The 20,351-nt window shown below is 40.8% G+C and overlaps 1 protein-coding gene across 4 annotated transcripts in view; it reads left to right on the top strand.

Annotated features, from left to right (window-relative positions):
- SGCG (sarcoglycan gamma) overlaps positions 1-19,821 on the top strand; it is a 153,323-nt gene extending 133,502 nt beyond the window's left edge. For all 4 annotated transcript variants that reach the window (XM_075050731.1, XM_075050730.1, XM_075050732.1 and 1 more), the window contains 2 exons: positions 16,805-16,928; positions 18,485-19,821. In XM_075050731.1, the coding sequence (XP_074906832.1) occupies positions 16,805-16,928; positions 18,485-18,658 (298 nt within the window). In that variant the 3' untranslated portion in view covers positions 18,659-19,821. The remainder of the gene's footprint in view (positions 1-16,804; positions 16,929-18,484) is intronic.
- The last annotated feature ends 530 nt before the right edge of the window (positions 19,822-20,351 follow it).

Below are 20,351 nucleotides of genomic sequence, written 5' to 3'. Positions count from 1 at the left end.
AAACTAGGTGCACCAGAGATGAGCCTGGGGGCAGTGTGCCGATGTTAGGGGTGGGTTCGATAGGCCAGCTCAAGTGCATCTATGCCAATGCACACAGCACGGGCGATAAACAGGAGGAGCTGGAAGCCATCGTGCAGCAGGATAGATATGACTTAGCTGCCCGGTGGAAAAGGACCTGGGGGTGCTGGTCGACAGTTGGCTGAATATGAGCCAGCAGTGTGCCCAGGTGGCCAAGAAGGCCAACGGCATCCTGGCCTGCATCAGAAATAGTGTGGCCAGCAGGAGCAGGGAGGTGATCGTCCCCCGGTACTGGGCACTGGTGAGGCTGCACCTCGAGTCCTGTGTTCAGTTTTGGGCCCCTCACTGCAGGAAAGACATGGAGGTGCTGGAGCGTGTCCAGAGAAGGGCAACCAAGCTGGTGAGGGGCCTGGAGCACAAGTCTTATGAGGAACAGCTGAGGGAACTGGGGCTGTTTAGTCTGGAGAAGAGGAGGCTGAGGGGAGACCTTATCACTCTCTACAACTACCTGAAAGGAGGGTGTAGCGAGGTGGTCTCTTCTGCCAGGTGGCTGGAGACAGGACAAGAGGGAATGGCCTCAAGTTGCAGCAAGGGAGGTTTAGGTTGGATGTTAGGAACAGTTTCTTTACTGAGAGGGTTGTCAGATGTTGGAGTAGGCTGCCCAGGGAGGAGGTTGAGTCGCCATCCCTGGAGGTATTCAAAAAGCACATAGACAAGGCACTCCAGAACATGGTTTAGTGGTCATGGATGATGGTTGGACTTGATGATCTTGAAGGTCTTTTCAAACATAAATGATTCTATGATGCTATGATTTCCTTTTGCACTTGAAGTATTTGCTAGGGTTAAACTGTGTAATAAGACAGAAGGGATGGAAACTGAAGTTGTGGGGTTTTATGGTCATATGAGTAAGAATTATGAAGGAAATCTAGAAAGAGATGTATAGAAGCCAACCAGGGTAAAAACATTTGCTAAATCATTGCTTAATCATATTAGTAATACTAATGCTTACATGCTAATTGCTTAAAAATACTATCTGACTAATTGAAGTACAGTGATTTTTATTTGCATTCATTATGCAAATCAAAAGCCCAGTCAGTCCAAAGAGAATGAATTACACAACGGAAAAGTAAATCTACAGTTATGATTCAGTATTTGTAAAGCATCTCTGCTCCCTGACTAGTGAGATGTTTCTTCTGCAATGTAATTTTATGAGCCCTGGCATTAATTTGCTAGAGATAAATTTGCATTCATATACTTTACTGCATTCAGGTTAACTAAGAACACCATCAAATACTTCTTTTGGAAGCTTAAAGGATTTCTTTCCGTTCATCTGATGGACTCATATCTGTGAAAAGGCATAGTTTAGAAGGATCAGATGATACAGGACATCATGTTTGTCACCTGTTCAGAAGCTTTTCTGACTCAGATATATTTAAACACATCTTATTAGCAAAGGCTTGGGTACCACTTCACATCTGGTCTTCTTTTAAGCAGTGATTTTACTTGAAAATATTAATCCTGAAGTGAAAAGACACTTCCAAGCACAATCTGTTTCCTCTGTCTTGGGTTACTAGCTGTTTGTGTGCACCCATATTCTTGCAAAATCTGGTTCATTGCAATTCAGTCTGCAAACTATAGTGCTTCACCTGCAGGGCATATATATCATTTTGTGTATGGACCATAGGACCTTAGGAGATAGACTTACCTCTGCTGATTAGATCATCCTGCCTTCTGTAATTCTGAGTCTGCAGAGGGACTCAGTCCTGTTCTCATGGAAGATGTGTCCCTCCTGCCTCAGGAGGAAAACATTTGGTGACTGCTGGGAGCAGGGACTCAGCTCTCCTAGTGAGCCCGTTTCCGCTCGGATGTGTTGGTGGTCGGAGCTGCTCTCCTGAGCACCTACAACACCTTTCCTGTTTCGGAGGATTGCTGGCCTCTGGAACCAGTGAGGGACAGAGAGATAGATGATAGATAGATACCTCAGTAACAGGGGGAGAGGAAATCCATGCACTGATCTTAGTGGCCTTTTTGCCAGGTAAGATCTCCCTGAGAACACATGCTGTGTTTCTGCCCACTGCCATAACTGACTTTGACTCAAGCCAGTCAGGTGGCCAATACTCTTCCTAAAGCCTCAGTTTTTCAGAGATGTCACTTAACAGATTAAAATCAATAGGAGTTGTTTCTGCTGCTTGTATGGGACAGTCATTTACATATTTTCCGTGGCTGCTTACGTCAGTAGTGCAAAGACCAAAGCTCTAATGATTTCTATACCTATACTGTTGAACTGGGTACTTGACAACGTCAGACCGCTCGGTGAGATTGCTAAAATGAACTTGTCATCAGTGATTACAGCATATTCCACCAGAGCGCAAGCTACCGTGAAAACTTCATTAATGATTGTCGCAGTTAGAGACACCTTGCAGATGACCACCTGGAGCTCTATTTGTAAGACTATGATTGTGCTGTCACTGGTCTAAGACGTAACGCTGAGCTGGGTAGAGCATCCTTTACATTCTTTCACCTACATACCTGTCTGCGCATATATCAAGGGCGCTGGGGGGGAGGCATGAAATGGGAGTCACCCACCATAAAAGTGCGCATGTGGCAAACACTGGAAGAAGAAAGGGAAGCGTTTCCTGATAACAGTAATTCTTTCAGCTATCACTGCTCACACCATCACTACTCACGTTCTTTCCCTTCTCCCTCAGCCTGTGTGTGCAGTTGTGATACTTCAGCTGTGAGGAATCTGATGAGAGTGTGGCACATTCAGCCCCTGTACTAATGAATCGCAAGAGGGGAAGGATATGACCTGCTTGTCAGCAAAGCCATCTTCACTTGAGTGTTTCTTTTTAGGCAGAGCAAGTGGACACTGTGAACAGCATGTGCCGAAGAATTCCAGTTACTTGAAATCTTTCTACGCTTCTGCATATTAAAGAAAAATTTGCTTGATATATATAAAAGAAAGGCATAGCAAATTTCAACCTGGAAGATAATTTTATGAAAATATTCATAATGAAAATGCTAACCAGATTTTTTACAAGTGATGCAAATAGTGTTATTATATGAGAGTAAAATCTTACAATACAGTAAGTTATTTTATAATATCATTAAAGTCATTTGAAAAAGATAGCCATGCTGGAAACATCTGTGATGTGCCAGATTCAATCACATTCAGTGGGGCCTTGGCTGTTTTTAATTACCTGGAGAGTCAGCACATCATAAAATTGAGGTCATCACAGAGACCTCTTCTGAATTAGCTCTGCTTACCACTCTTTATCACAACTGTCAGTCTTGAGAGAAGCTTCTATTTTAATCATATCTCAGTTCTGATCTTTAGTCTTCATTCCTTCAACAACTCTGCATTGAGTGACAGTGGACAAACACGCAAAAACACCTTAATATTTAAGATTGATGGAGAACTAGTAAACAAATAATTACACTATAATAATCACATCCACTATGTTTTTGAATAGGTTATAAATGTTGTTTTAAGTTGCTTTTATAGTCTTTTCAAAGTACCATTAAAACTGGGCACTGTTTTGTTCTCTTTTTGAGAACATGCAAGTGCATTTGAACATTTCTTTTTATACTGCTTACATAAAATAAGTTCTGTTAACCAAAACATTGGGAACTGGAAACATCTGTTATTCAGATCTGGCTTTGTAATTGTGCTTGTACACAGAGATCAACCCCTAAGCCATAAGCAGTGTTAGTGCCTGCTGTGTTTATGCTGAACAATTCCCGTGAATCCAGAATCTCATAATTGAGCTTTACTGGAATCATCTGTTGTCACTCATTTCAGATTTAGAACATAAATTTGGAACAAATTTGGAACACAGACTATTTCAAGAAATAAAACTATGATGGGAAATTTTTTATTTAAATTAAAGGAAAGGAAAATATGCTGAAGAACATACCAGCTGATATCTTCAAGAGCAGCAAATAGTCCCAACATTTAAGAATGCCACCCAAAAGGAATGGAGTGCCTCAGGGATCTGCCCTTTATCGTTGATAATTTTTAGCATAAGACAAGATAAGCTAAAAAAAAAAAACCAATAGACATATTTATTTAAAAATCAACCACACTTCCTGTACATATGGAGTAGGGTTAAAAAACAAAAACAAACCAAAACCCCTCATCTGTATTTGCCTAACGCTTTGACTGGTCCTAAATGATTTCTTCATTGTTTGTGCATGTGATTCGGCCGGTAATTCAGCACACACTTCTGGTTACCACTCAGCTCTTACATATTCAGGCTTCATTCATACAACAGAGTCCAAACCTAGAGGACCTGTGTGTGCCCAGAATAAGCAGATGCATCTCAGATGCTCATCCAGATTTAGAATTCCCCTCTCTCTGCAAGCAGAAACATTCATTCATTCATTCACTGAAGTGGGAAGGGATCTTCCCACAAACCACCCACACAGACATGTTTTCAGAGAGACCAATATACCTGGAGCATGGCCCCAGGGGTTTACAACTGCTGAGCAGATAGTTCAGGTGGAATTGATTCAACTCATTTAGACATTTAGAGTGTAGCTGTCTACATTGGATCTCATCACCTCTTGGTGGAAGGCAACAGTTACTGTTAGGGCATGTTAAATTTTATCCTAAGACAGACATCTAAAATAGGTCAGATTAATTATGCCCTAGCAGTGCCTATTTCTCTCTATTCATTTTGCAGGGTGCACAGGGGATCACCTATACTCCTTGCTATAGGCAACTACTTTTGGTTTTTGGGTTTTTTTTAGAGGAATTGCACACTTATTGACTATGCCATATTTGGTTAAGCTCCAAAGAAATGAAAATTCATTGCAAGAAACAAGGCCACGCACTGTGCTGGGAAATGTTCAAATCCCAGAGTAAAGCTTTTCCACTTCTAACCCTATATTCCAGAAATTCATCTAAATTGTTAATCATAGTTTATAGAACCTTGTAACTAGGATTGGCAAATGCTGCCAGTTACTGGCTCTTGTTTGATATCAGGCAAGAGGTAGAGTCCTTCCAAGCTAATAATTAGCTTGGAGGCCCTGGCCATGCTAGAACTTTATCTTTTCAGGAAAGTCGTGACACCATCATATTTACCTAAAAGAAGTGTCTTTTCTTTCTAAGTTGGTAAAAATCCGTAGCTGTCTTACACTTACTAAAGACTTTGAGAATTTCAGAATACAGTCTTAATGTTTTCATTGCTATCAATTTGCTGAATCTCTTCTTTCTTCAAAACCTTCTGCATATGTTCTGCATGAAATTAAATTCTTTTTTATACTAATCTTAATAATTGTGCGTCAGCCTCCCATGTTTGTATTTACATGTGTATTTATTGTCTTCTACGGTTGTTCCATTGACTCCAGCAATTCTTGCTCCTGTACTGCTCTGTACCACTCCAATGTCTTCCTGTAATTTACTTCTTTCTTAAAGCTTATAAATCTGCAAATTTGTATCAGGGACCAGCATAATCTCTCTTTTCTTTTAATCTTGGATCATCAGATTGCCCATAGCCTGAAGCACAAGAGAGGATGAAAACCTTATATTGTTTGTGCTTTCCTTTCATGGACTTCTTAACAACGAATTCATTAGAGGAACACAATTCAGTTTGGTTTCTTGGGTCCTTCAGCTCTGCTGTTGCAATACTTAAAAATTAGGCACCCTGATTCAGTAGTAGAGCAAATAGCAGACTTGACTGCATATCCAAGCTGTTTGAGTTACAAGATTGTAATAAATCCATGGATAAAATCATTTAAATATAGGATTAAGCATGGATAAATGGATGAATTTATCTATGGAAAACTTAATTTATCCATAGAATCTGATTAATTATCATTTTATTACTATCCAGTGATTGTCTAATGTAAAACACACACAGTGTCTAAGAATCCGTTGCTGCAGCAGCTCAAGATTCTATAAGGTCATTATAAGATTGTTTTAGCTTTTGAAAATGCATGCCCTATAGGTAAGCTATGCTTAGTTGAGCCTAGTGAGTATTCGTGATCTGACTTCTTGGTTTCTCCATTCCACCACCAAGTGGCTCTTCATTAAATATTGACTCCATTGGCATCAATGGGATTTTATCATTTCACTGTGGCTCCCCTTCATTCCAGCCAAGCACAATAAGCCCGGCTGTCTCATGTATGATGACAGCTCCTTCCAAAGAGCTGGCAGAAAGGGAAATATGAAAGTGGTTCACTGGTCTTTTTTTTCCCCTCCAGAGTAATGGTCGAGTAATGAAGTGATCCTCATCCTTACCAACACAGACATCTGGGAGGGGAATCTAAGAAACTTTGTGCTGTCCGGAAAATCTAGCTATAAAAGTAACATTATCTTTTTAAAAGTTATTTCCTTGATCATACAGAATCCATTACAGATTTGAGAGTTTATTTTTAAGCTCAGTAATCATGCATTATTAACGCTTTACACCTTGTTGATATCAAACAAAAATAATTGACTTAATCTTATTTTTATTTTCCAAAAGGAATTATTTTTTAAAAGAAAGAATCCTTCAGCAAAATTATACATACCATACAAAAGTCCTGTACTGCTATTAGTAGCCTTCAGTATATGTATGTATGTAAATGTCAGGAACGTTATTGTCCCAAGAAAGAAGGTTACCAGGAAAGCAGAGCCTACTACATTCTTGCGTAATTATTTCAGAGTAGCTCTACTGTTATTGAAGTATTTGGGATGTTTTGGTGCATTATGATGTGCATTTGTGTCTATTTTTTAGAGGTCAGAGATGTTACAAACTGCCAGCAAAGCCCAGCACATTTTGAGACTTTCCCAAGTGATTGGAGACAAAATGATAGACCTTCCAAAATGACATTTTCATTAATGCGTTTAAGCAATAAGTAGAAGAAAGTCAAAAAAAAAGTGACTTTTTAAACCAAATTACAACAAATTGCTCCATTATTTTTTAGTCTCTAAATTGCAACATAGTGCCACTGAAGATTAAAAAAAAAGCTTCAAAATTACTAGAAAAATGACGTGCTTTATGTACAGCTGCTTCATTCCAGCCAAATCCTTTTTCTTTAATGCAGTTCCTAAGTATGTATACTTGCCTCTGAACAGACACCCTCATAGTCTGTTTCTCTGAATTCAGTTGTACCCTATTTATTTTCTTGTGATATTATCAGACAACTTTTCTGTATTTTCACAAGATGCTGGTGATCATCTTCTTCTATTACTGGCACAAAACCTTTTTTTTGGAGAGGTATTAGCCTTGGTGTACTTAAGTTGAAAGTACAGTTCAAATACTAAGCTGTATCTTGTGCTACTATAAGTTTTCCTGTAAATTTGTCTGCAATGAAATAGCCAGATGCACTTGGAAGAAACTGCAAAAAAGTTTTCATTTTAAAAAATTGTTATTTAATTTTGATTCATTAAAAACATAGTGGTTTGCATATGACATTTTATTGTGGCATAAATAATAGATTAACTTGGGATTCAGTGAAAGGGAGCTGTAGACATTGACATTAGTCTTACTGAAACAGAATATGTGTCCTAATGAAGGCAACTCCCAGGAGCAATGACCCTTGGAAAATGGCTTCTTTGAACTAAGCTACAAAAATTGGGATGATGTAATATAACCATTGACCAACTAATGGACTTGACAGGGGAAATGGATGCTGTATATCAGTCAAATTTTTTTCATTATAGTTCATTTAGTTTAACTCAGTGAAACTCAGACTTAGAGTAGCAAAGTGAATGGAACAAATATGGAAGACAGCATCATCCAGGTAGGGAGCAGTTATTCTGCCTTTAACTGAAGAAATTCAATATGTGTGATGCAAAATGGGGCATTTTAGAAAGAAAAATCAGTCGGCATTTGAAAGATTTACAGTAGTTAAGTCAAATCAGAATTTTATGCCAAGGCTTGACTAAGTAACTGCTGTTTCCATTACTGTGCAGAAACTGATCAGGGAAGAAGATTTAATGAGTCATTAGTATTTTGTATTTTTTGACATTCAGTAAGAGCTATCAGAGTTTACTGTTGAATACTAATACTTCCATGTCCTTAAGATATACTCAGTTGTTGGAACATGCTGTGAAACTCATCTTTCCTGTTTGCAAGAAAATGTAATTTTAGGAGCTCTTCCAAAGAAAATAATTTTACAAAACAGAAATGAGGCATATACCGAGACTGAGATCTCAGTCCTGTTGTTTTGTCCTCCTTTGCCTTTGGACCTACTGGCAAACAACCAAAAGCCACAAGGCAGAACACCAAGATCCATAGCTTTGGGTAATCATATTCTTCTTGCTGCATCCTGATCACCCTCCCCACTTGCCTGACCTCAAAACAGCAAGCTGCTGGGAGAGAAATGAATGTGGGTGGGAATTGGCAGCCAGCATTACTGCGTGCCTGCTGCTCGCTATCCACCTCTACAACTCCAGCTTAGTTTTGCTCAGCTCATGTCAACAGGAATCCAGCTTCTGCATAAAGAGAGAATGTGGTTTGGAATTCTGTATATTGGATCATAAATAAATGCTGACTATCTTTTTCCTGTGTAACTAGTGCATGCTCTGTCTATGGTTTACTCTCTTACAATGTCTAGCTGCATTGCCAGTGAATTAGACTGCTTTCAGACTAATCAAAAAGCCAATATACTCCTATTGCCTTTTAAAGGTTAACATGAATTCAAAAAGCAGGGCTGAAAGCGGACACCTACAGAGAACCAAGGCCAATTAAGCCCACAAAATCCTCTAGGTTGCTTTTTTGACTTACAAAACATCAGTTCCTTGACAGGTTAAAGATTCTCCTTTTCTCCCTTTTTTCCTCACTTTATTTTCCTTCATTTCTTACCTTTTCTATTCTTCCTCTGCTCCATGACCTCTAGTCACTGCTTAATTCAATTTCTGTTCACCTTTCACCTTTCCAAAGTCAGACGTGAACTCAAAGGCAGGCATTCATGGCAAGATTCCTTTCTACATGCCAGAGGCATCTGAGGGTTTCTTCCTTATTTAACAGTGTGAAAAAGCAGTTTTGTTTATGTGCCAATAGCATCTGATGCTCTATGCCCTGTTTTCACAGCCTGTCCACAGCCTGTCCGCTATGCAACCTCAGTGCTTCTGCATCTTTATAGACTTTATAAGACCTGTAGCCATTGCTCTAGCTCTTCTTGTTTCTCTCAAGAAAAGAACCCTGAACATACATAAGTTTATGGGACCTGATGAGATGCATGCCAGAGTCCTGAAGGAAATGGCTGATGGAGTTGCCAAGCCACTCTCCATGATATTTGAAAAGTCATGGCAGTCAGGTGAAGTCCCCGGTGACTGGAAAAGGGGAAACATTGCACCCGATTTTAGAAAGGGTAGAAAGGGGAACCCTGGGAACCACCAACCTGTCAGCCTCACCTCTGGTGCCTGGCAAGATCATGGAACAGATCCTCCTAGGAGTTATCTCTGCTAAGGCACATGGAGGACAGGGAGGTGATTCAAGACAGCCAGCATGGCTTCACTAAGAGCAAGTCCTGCCTGATCAACCTGGTGGCTTTCTATGATGGAGTGACTACATCAGTAGACAAGGGAAGAGCTATGGATGTCGTTAATCTGAACTTCTGTAAGGCCTTTAACATGGTCCCCCACAACATCCTTCTCTCTAAATTGGAGAGATATGGATTTGATGGGTGGGCTGTTTAGTGGATGAGGAATTGGTTGGATGGTCGCATCCAGAGGGTAGTGGTCAACAGCTCGATGTCCAAATGGAGATCAGTGACAAGTGGTGTCCCTCAGGGGTCCATACTGGGACCAGTGCTGTTTAGTATCTTCATCAGTGACATAGTGGGATCAAGTGCACCCTCAGCAAGTTTGCAGATGACACCAAGCTGAGTAATGCGGCTGACATGCCTGAGGGACAGGACGCCATCCAGAGGGACCTGGACAAGCTTGAGAAGTGGGCCCATGTGAACCTCATGAGGTTCAACAAGGCCAAGTGCAAGGTCCTGCACCTGGGTCAGGGCAACCCCTGGTATCAATACTGGCTGGGGGATGAAGGGATTGAGAACAGCCCTGCCGAGAAGGACTTGGGGTGCTGGTGGATGAAAAGCTGCACATGAGCCAGCAATGTGCACTCGGAGCCCAGAAAACCAACTGTTCCCTGGGCTGCATCAAAAGCAGCATGGACAGCAGGTCGAGGGAGGGGATTCTGCCCCTTTACTCTGCTCTGGTGAGACCCCACCTGCAGTACTGCGTCCAGCTCTGGGGTCCTCAGCACAGGTAAGACATGGACCTGGTGGATCGAGTCCAGATGGAGGGCCACAAAAATGATCAGAGGGGTGGAACACCTCTCCTGTGAGGAAAGGCTGAGAGAATTGGGGGTTGTTCAGCCTGGAGAAGAGAAGGCTCCAGGGAGACCTTATAGCAGCCTTCCAGTACTTAAAGGGGGCTTATAATAAGGAAGATGGCAACAAACTTTTTAGCAGGGCCTGTTGTGATAGAACAAGGAGTAGTGGTTTTAAACTGAAAGAGGGTAGACTTAGACTAGACATAAGGGAGAAATCTGTTTAGGATGAGGGTGGTGAAACACTGGAACAGGTTGCCCAGAGAGGTGGTAGATGCTCCATCCCTGGCAACATTCAAGGTCAGGTTGGTCGGGGCTCTGAGCAACCTGATCTAGTTGAAGATGTCCCTGCTTATTGCAGGGAGGTTGGACTAGATGATCTTTAAAGGTCCCTTCCCACCCAAACCATTCTGTGATTCTATGAAAGTAAAGTAGGAATGAAAAGTTATATATTCATAATCTCAGAAAAAGATGAGCTTAGCCTTGGAAGTACACATGCACAGGCAGAGTTGCACAGTGCTTTCACAGGAACGCAGGCTTGCAGGATCAGATCTTCAGTGCTATAACTGGCAACCTTATTGTACTCAATCTAATGGCTTTATTTGGCCTTGGAACAGTTTAGTCAAAGCACTTCACTTTTTTGAAAATGTTTTCTAACTCTGAGAAGTCATGAAGATTGCTTGCTTACTGAGAGGTGGGTCTAACAGCTCTGTACTCAGAGAAGAAAAGACATCCTTATGAGGTCATCAGGTTTGATTTTAGCATCTTCATGGAAGTTCAAGGGAAACAACAATATGCAAATACACACCAGTGGAGCAAGTATCATTATTCTAGCTCTTCTGAGTTACATTTTTTATAACTCCTCTTTTTTCTTCATATTCTTCAGTCTTTTCTCTAATACTGTATTTCCCATGCATGCTCCTGTATCAATGCCTAGGAACAAGTGTGAAAGAGCATCTTCAGTCCTACAAAGACTAAATGGCAGAAAGAAAGAGGCATGGGATCTTTCACTGTCTTCTGCCCCCTCGTATGACTTTCTTCGTAAATCAAACCTTAATATATATATATATATTTATTTATTTGGGCCTTTTGCATGGATCCTTTTATTTTAATTGTACTAAAGCACTATGAGAGGAAGACTGAGCATATTAGAGAAGTGGAAGTGATGGATTAGTATATTTTATGAACTCTCATGAAAATCAATATCAGAAAGCTTTGTGAAAAACTCCTCATGAAAAGGCATTATGAACTCGCCAGCATTCAGGTTCTGCCTGGACCCACCTCAGTCCTTTCAGTGTTTAAAAGGGCTTCACAAAAAAAACCCACCATACAGCTGAACACCAGACCAATATCTCATCAATGATCTAAACAAACATACTACTGTGAAATAATCTGATATAAAATAAATCAAGTCCAGTATATTTGACATTTTATTTTCTCTTGTGTAAAGAGGCCCTTTTTTTTTAATTAAAGCTGAGTCAGGGCTAAAATACATAGGTGTTTCCCTTTTACTGATACAAGAACATATTTAACTCAAATATTGAATACACTATACACCACCAAATTCTTTACCATACCTTTAACACTTTAGTGCCAGGTTTACATTTCATAAAATCTTCTCTGTATGGTAAAATTGATTAGGCTATTTTGACCAAAAAGCAGGGGAGGGGGGCGGAGGTTAGCTGTATGTATGTATGGGCGTGCCAGTTGTTGGGTGCACCTCAGTTTTAGAGGCAGTGTCCACTTAACTGTCCAGTCCACTTACAGTAACCCTGGTCTTCCTCAGGTAGGTGCTGGGAGGAATGCCTACATGTGGGGAACTTTTATCTGAAGTCATACAGGGGAATTCTGTCCTCATTGAATTCAGGAGAGATGCTGACTCATAAGATGGAAAGGACAAAAAGTGGCCAGAAGGAAGGAATAAACTATTACCCAAATTCACAGGAGCAAGCTGGTTCCTCTGTCCTGCTCTAAGAGTCAAGCAACCGCACATTGCGGTAGGAAACTTGGGCTCCAGAAGACTGTGGTACTCTTTCTGCAGTACTAAAACCAGCTTTCTAATGCATTGTGGTACTTTGTAAAATCAGCAAGGTATCCTTCCGTCTCCTGCCAGAACAGGTTGAAAGAAGAGATCGATATTCCTGCAGCATGCACAGGCAATATCAGCTGCTTGTTTACCACAACTGCAGCAAGCTGTCACTCCCTTCACATCCTCCCTGAACAGCCAGCTGAGCAATTTCTGGTGATTGACTTAGCAACATGCTTATAGGAAAAGGTGGGAATCTCCAAGCCTGCAGGTTGTTGGGATGGTTTCAGATCCAGAGTTTGGATGCTGTCCAGGTTCCCTCAGAAGACATTCACACAGTCCTTCATGAATTATTCTGCACACCTCAGCACCAAATTTCCTTGGCAGCCAGCCAAGACAGTATAGTCAGCTTCTGGAACTATCTTACCAACAAGTAAGAAGACAGCAATAAAAATATTATCCTCCTTGTAATCGGTTGCTTTAGTTGCAATGGGCCACTGGAGGACCAATAACCAGCAGTTAACAGAGCTGTGAAATACTAGCAGGGACCGCCCTTTCCTGCCTTTCAGTAGCTGACATGGTGCAGTATTCCCTGTGCTTTGCCAACAAAATTCCAGGTGGCTGGAGGGATAGTGGTGCCTCACATTCCGTGGATATGTCTATGTGAGTGTCTTAATTCAAATTAGGAACGTGCTTTTGAGGGAAATCTCCCGACTGCCTGAGCTCCCCACATCTTGGTTCTCATTGTGGAACTCTTTGGGGTACATGAACAGGATGACATTTGTATTAAATTAACCTGAAAGCTGTGCTTTCCTGGAGAACACCTAATGTGCTCCAGCCTTTCTAGGCATCCAGTCTTCAGGGTCAAGCAACAGCTAGTCCAGAGTACTCCTCAGGACACATGTAATGGGGGTGTCATGTCCTTGGCATCAAATGTTGTGCCATCCCAGTCAATTCCTCTTGCGCCACACCACTTGCTAATAGACCTCTGGCAGCTACTACCACGGTACCTAGAAGCTACTCGTAAGTACAGAATTCATCTTCCCAAATGGGATACAGGCTGTGACAGATGTCTCATTTAGGACAGCACATTACATAGATTAATTCCTCTTGATGATAAAGATCCTCACTCCATTCTGTTAAATGTAATTTATATGCCTGTAATTTTAAAAAAAAAAAAAGATAAAGTGACTGGTAACAATATATTCCTTCATCATTCTACTACCTGAATTCAAACAAACACTGTAAAATGACCAAAAACTCTAAGACAATCCATTTCTGTCCTCTCAGTCTCCAAGCACCCTCCAGCATTTGCAAGCAAACCAAATTCTTGTTTTGCCAAGACTTTTGAGGGATGCACATCAGTGTTTTGCTTGGCTCAGCCTACTCTCTTCCTCCTTTTATTGCCTGGGGAATAGATATTGAAACTTTCTTATCAGCCGCTATCTGCACACAGTCATCTATCTTCTGACTGACCCAAAGCGTTTGCAGTGCAGAGCAACTTCATCCCATCATCTGTTTTAAGTAGATCCACTGGTCACTGATTTAAAGAAAAGCTCATTTTGCTTTGTAAATGTCTATTTAAAACACCACCAGGGTTGATAATTGCAGTGCTCCATTCATATCTTTCTGAGACACCCTGAGTTCATGCAAGTATCTCCATCACTCAGGTCTTCTGCTAGGGCAGTTCTGTGGTCCCCAGACCCTTAAGCATACAGGAGAAGTCCAAACCTGCCCACCAGTGACAAACTAGAAATGCCTCAGGGCCGGGACCACTGAAGAATTTTAGGTGACTTTAAGGTCAATGTCTACGGGGCTGAGGAAGTCACGTGTCTTCAAGACCAAGTGGGGACTGAGAAGGGACATTCAAAGTCAAGGTTCAACTCTGTCCCATCATTTCTACACTAGGTGCCTGATTCCCTTTTAGTACATCTGGATTTGAGACATTGAACCTTTGAATGCTGTATGAAGAAATACATCATTAGTGTTACAGAATGTTGTCTTTGCTAAAATCTCACACATAATAGTTCCAGAAGGCTTTAGAATGACTGCAGTTTCCATTGCCAGGAAGCTCCCATGACTTAATTATGTAAATCCACCCTTAGTTCATCTAGAAATAGGACCTGTATAAACAACAGAAATTTAGGATTGTGATTAATATAGCAAATGTAATTCTGCCATGTAATTTAAATTATATGTAAGTCATATCACAAATCTGTAAATGCTTCCGAAGTCTGTAGGCTTCTCACCAGCATTAATTTTGGTAGAAAGTAAGAAATATTTCTCGTGTTAGATTGCTTTTCAAACTCCAGGTCTGATATGCTCTTCAAAAATCTGTCCCAGTCTGCCTTGTAATATTCAGTAGAGCTTAAAAATAAAAATTTATGCCTACATATAGATTACTTAGGTGAAATACTTTACAAAAAAAGCATGAGCTATTTCAATGTTTATAGCTTTTTGCCAAAACAAACTATGGCAACAGTTATATTCAACTACCTTGACACTAACTTATGAAAATATATTAAGTTTTAAATATTGGAAATACAAACTTTGATTAATTTTTCATTATATAATGCATACAAATGTGCATCGAAAAATATTCCCATGAAGCAGACCTCCCATGTAAATCACTCAGGGAAAAACTGATTTCCCATTTCATAAAAGTGTAAATCTAAGGATCTAAAGCAAAAAGTCATATAAAAGTTGTTAAATCACAAACACCGCTTAATAAAGATGACTAACGCTATATTAGATGTCTGATGCAGAACAGACTCATACTTGTGTCCTTGTACTCAGCATGATCATGACAGTAGTTCGTGCCATCTCAGAGTTGTGGGATAAGGCATCAAACTGTTTTATGGATATGGTCCCAATATGGAACCACGATGCAGTTATCCATAGTTAGGAATTTAAATTATCAATCTGGAGTTTAAACTAATTGAAGGTGACTAACCCAGGAGATGTCAGGGAGAGGCAGATCATAGAAACATAGAGTCATAGAATGGATTGGGTTGGAAGGGACCTTTGAAGATCAAAGATAGAATCTTCTGCTACCTCTGGCCAGCAGCGATAAGCCAATAATGCCTGAGTTATTTTCACATTTGGAGATAAAAAATGAAGTTTCAGTGACTGTGCTTGACTGTGCTCAGATATCATGGGTTTAGGTTTTAAGATAGCAGCTAGATTTAGCTTCTTCAGAATTCTAAGATACAACTGAAGTTTCTCACAAGCACAAACTGACTTCTTTTAAATTCTAGTTTTAATGAAGTAACTGCAAAAGAAGGAAGAACTGAAGCAGTCTGAGTAAATGAAACCCATCAGGCAGCTACATCAGGACTGTGTGTAAACTAATTTCATTCCTTTAGCATGTGATTGGGAGTCAGCATTTAGAGTCACTACCTGACACATACCTAGTAAAGGACCTGCTGGGGCACAGCATCTGCAGGGACACATGTCTGAGTTCTGCATTCTGGATGAAGCCCGTATTGTTTTATATGTGTCAGGGAACATGCAGAATAGAAAAGGTAACACGGATGTAAAGTAAACTGGGACCACCGTTTGATTCATTTTCTCTAGCCTTAATATTCATCTGTTTAATGTTGGCTGATAGTGTAAAATTCAGGCTGGTGTCATCGGGAAGGGTGAGCCAATATTCAGGAACAAAACCCAGTAGGTATCAACTCTGATCCTGTGGTGTTTCCAGTGCCTGCAAATGAAGCAGTTCTAGGTAATGGTCAAAAGAAGCAATATAATCACTAGCTTGTTGCTGAGCTTGGGCTTTTTCTTTCCTTCTCATGATTTTTAATTAGTACTTCTATCCCTGCTACTTACCGTGGAAATTATACCAAAATTATGAAGAAACAAAGCCTTATCTCTTTGGAAACTAAAAATCATTAATCCTGCATAGCTGACCCGATGAGGTGATTACTCAGCTAATACAGTACCTTCCTGCCACCTTGTGGCATTGTAGGGTTTGCAACTTTCTGTTATATTGCATAATCTTTATTTCAAACGAAGTTACTGTTTCTCTAAATTTAAACAACACACACACACACACTCTGAGTGAAATCTTGGTCCAACTAATGGCAGTGTCAAAACTCTTGTTGATTAAAAAACTTTCAGACTGCACTAATTGTGTTAATTTCAGTATCTTATGTCAAAAATGAAAATAAATTCAAACAAAAGAATGTGAAAATGGGATTCAGTTTTAAAATATAGATTACCCTTATACTGAAATAATCTGAAGTTACCTCTGAAATAATACCTTGTGTTTGTATTATGAATTCATCTATATTTTTCATTTGGGATACTTTGGTGTTTTTAAATAGCTACCTCCTTTTTCAAGTCTGCCTGAAGAAAAAAGAAGCTACATCTTTTATATGACTCAGGCGAGATCCTTCAAGTGCTTGCTCAAAGTTTACTTATTTTTCAAAAACAAAGGAACATATGAGAATGTGCTACTTCTTAGATTTCCTGCTCCTGCTTTTAGGCTGGAATCACCAACTCGATCTTTGAGCATGGATGCACCACGAGGAATTAATATCAAAGCGCAAGCTGGCAATATTGAAGCTCTTTCCCAGATGGATATCAAACTACACAGCAGTGACGGTGTGGTGAGTACAAGCTCTTCTGTTTCCATAACTATGGTTGATCTTGCCATCTGAATATAACTGATAACTTAAAATCTTTTTTCAAGTTCTGTTAATTTAATTCCTCAGATTTTAGGAGACAGGATATCAAAATTAATGGTGGCAATAACAAGACTTTTATTTATGGGTCAGATTAGATAATACTACCAATTGACATAATGTTGTATTAGCTTAGAGAAATGCTTTCTAATAAAACTCCAATAGTGCTCAGCTCCCCACTAGCACAGTGATCCCCAGGCACCCCAGTGAGGTCCTTGGCCCAGAGGTAGACACTCAGGCCCAGAGTTGCTAAATTAAGGACCGAAGCTCTGCAGACATCATTAAGAGCTGCCCCGTCAGCATCAGCACGCAACATGGAGCAGCCTATTTATCCCCTCTGTGAGGCTGTACAGTGCCAGTTCATCCACAGAGGAACTCCAGGCCAACCAGTGTGTCCATCCTTAACCCGCTGGCACACATGCGAGGCTTCAGGACTCGGGCCAGGACAGACCTGGGTCCAGCGGTAGCAGCAGCACCCATGCTCCGATATTCAGGGTATGGGCAGGGGCCCTGTGACTTACGGTAGAATCACAGAATCATCAAATGGTTTGGGTTGGAAGGGACCAACCCCCCTGCCACTAGACGAGGTTTCTCAAAGCCCCATCCAACCTGGCCTTGAACGCTGCCAGGGATGGGGCATCCACAACCTCTCCGGGCAACCTGTTCCAGTGCCTCACCACCCTCATCATAAAAAAATATCTTCCTTATGTCCAATCTAAATCTACCCTCTTTCAGTTTCAAGCCATTACCCCTTGTCCTATCACTACATGCCCCTGTAAAAAGTCCCTCTCAGGCCTCCTTGTAGGCCCCCGTTAGGTACCAGAAGGCTGCTGTAAGGTCTCCCTGGAGCCTTCTCTTCTCCAGGCTGAACAACCCCAACTCTCTCAGCCTTTCGTCACAGGAGAGGTGTTCCTTCCTTCTGATCATTTTCAGGGCTCTCCTCTGGACCCGCTCCACCAGGTCCATGTCTTTCCTGTGCTGAGGACCCCAGAGCTGGACGCAGAACTGCAGGTGGGGTCTCATGAGAGCAGAGTAGAGGAGGAGAATCCCCTCCCTCGACCTGCTGGCCACGCTGCTTTTGATGCAGCCCGGAATGCAATTGCCTTTCTGGGCTGTGAGCGCACATTGCTGGCTCATATGCAGTTTTTCACCGACAAATACCCCCAAGTCCTTCTCTGCAGGGCTGCTCTCAATCCACTCATCGCCCAGCCTGTATCCATGTTTGGGATTGCAGGACCCTGCACTTGCCCTTGTTGAACCCCACAAGTTCTCTGCTGAGGAACAGCATGGGCACCAGCTTTTCTCTCTCCCGTGTTCCAGTGTCTGCCAAGAACCTAGGTCTCAGAGCAGCTTGTATATAACAAGCCTGTGTAGAAGGCTATTCTTAAACCACTGCCTAGACAGAGTCAAGTTGTTTTATGGCACACAATATTGCAATATTGTCTCTAATAAGCCCATTTGTCCTGCTTTCTCCCGTGCAGCTTTTGCTCGACGCTGAAACTGTGCGACTGCCCAAACTGCCTGAGGGTACAAGAGGTGGATCCGGTATTTCTCAGGGGCTCTATGAAATCTGCGTGTGTCCAGACGGAAAGCTCTACTTGTCAGTGGCCGGCGTAGGCTCCACTTGCCAAGAATACAGCCGTGTCTGCCAGTGAGGCACCAGAAAAGGCTGCACACCCCCTTGCTAGTCTGAGTTTTATATTATTGCTAAAGAGCATCACCGAAAGCAGAATTTTCAGAATTTTAAAAACAAAGTACTTCAGTTTAGAAAACAAATCTGTATCTACAACTCTGGACTACAGGGTGAAAGGGGAAGAAGAGCACAAATGACATTTCAACTTCAGAAGAATAACTTGAATAAAATTTTATGTTCTGTCAGTAACACTTGGAAAACAGCCTTACATAGAGCATAAAAAAAAAAAATAAAAGGAGTGTTTCCTTGCTGAACTATTATTCAGTCAGATGATTATGTCATTGTTAATATTTTTGAGCTCCGTGGGTTTTTTCTCTCACTACATGTAAACACTGCATTAGTGGGTGAAATTAAATTGAGGGAACTACTTGAACTATTTGCTAAAACAAAGCATTATTTGGGGAATTCAGAAAGTGCCAGCAAATGGTCTATGCAATTTTGTTCTTGCAATAACACAAGATATGAAAAATGTAGTATTTGTATAAGTTCTGTGTAAAAGTTGTTAATTTGCTAATAGCTTTCTATTTTAATTTGGCAACATATATGCTGATTCGCTTATTACTGAGATTCATATAAAAATAACTAATGCAAAAAGCTCCAGGAGTCATTTATACCTCCCTGTGTCTCAAATCTGTTCACTATACAACAGAGAAATATGTTAGTATATTTTATAATAGTCATAGTTTGTTGTACTGCCTGTACCGTCATACTTGTTTAAACCCTTTTATATTTTAGGACATGCTAATTCAACAAGGCAATTTGCTCTGCCAGCTGGACTAGTAAAAAGAAAAAAATATGTGGCTCCAGATTGTCTGACACAAGGAACTGTTTGGGCGGTGAGGAAAAAAAATCCTTTTTTGCAGCCCACAGGATTCAATTAAGAGGACTATTTCATTTCCATCTGCAGCTGTTGACTGATATTTCTGATCCTGTCAGAGTGGGACTCCATCACAAACAGAGAGAGTAAAACTACTCTTTATTATTTTTTACATTAGGACTTTGGATACAAAATAAATGCTCACCAGAGTTGACAAACCATTTATTGACCTTGTAGAGAAATACAACTGCAGACCCATTCCCCTGTACAGTGTTGCACTGAACACAAATAAATTGTTTGCACACCTCTGGGTAGCAGGATTTGTATTTAATAGACTGTTGTTTAAACCTCATGGGTTTTTAACTCCTTTAATGCTGTTTTGTATATACGTGATGATATTACTACCCAGGTAAGAGCTGTTATCACATAGTGCCTTGGTGTCTATTTACAGGAAGATTTTAACCCATAATTGTTATTAAACCACAGACTATCCATCCTTTACAGAAAAGAATCGTCATCCTTAAAGCAGGAGAATCAGAACAAAAGCATTACTAAGACTGTGCTGGTTTTTTAAACTTGCTACTTCAGCTCTGGTGGACAAGCGAAGAAACCCAATGCTCGGTTAGGATCCCAGATACCTGAGTTGAGAAGCAGCCCCCAGTTAACAGTATCCACTATTATTGTGGTAAAGCCCTGGGTAGTCCCTGCCTCAAGGGCTGTCTTTGTAATTTATCCGAGTCTAATATACTATACTGAAATTGTCCTTCATTAGCAGGGTGGAGCCCTCAGCAATTAATGCAAACTAGAAGAACTTCAATAGGAAAAGTAGGAGACATGC

This window comes from Buteo buteo, chromosome 18 (assembly GCF_964188355.1).
Source record: "Buteo buteo chromosome 18, bButBut1.hap1.1, whole genome shotgun sequence".
Lineage (NCBI taxonomy): Eukaryota > Metazoa > Chordata > Aves > Accipitriformes > Accipitridae > Buteo > Buteo buteo.
Note: the sequence above shows the minus strand (reverse complement) of the source record. Positions and strands in the feature narration are given on the sequence as shown.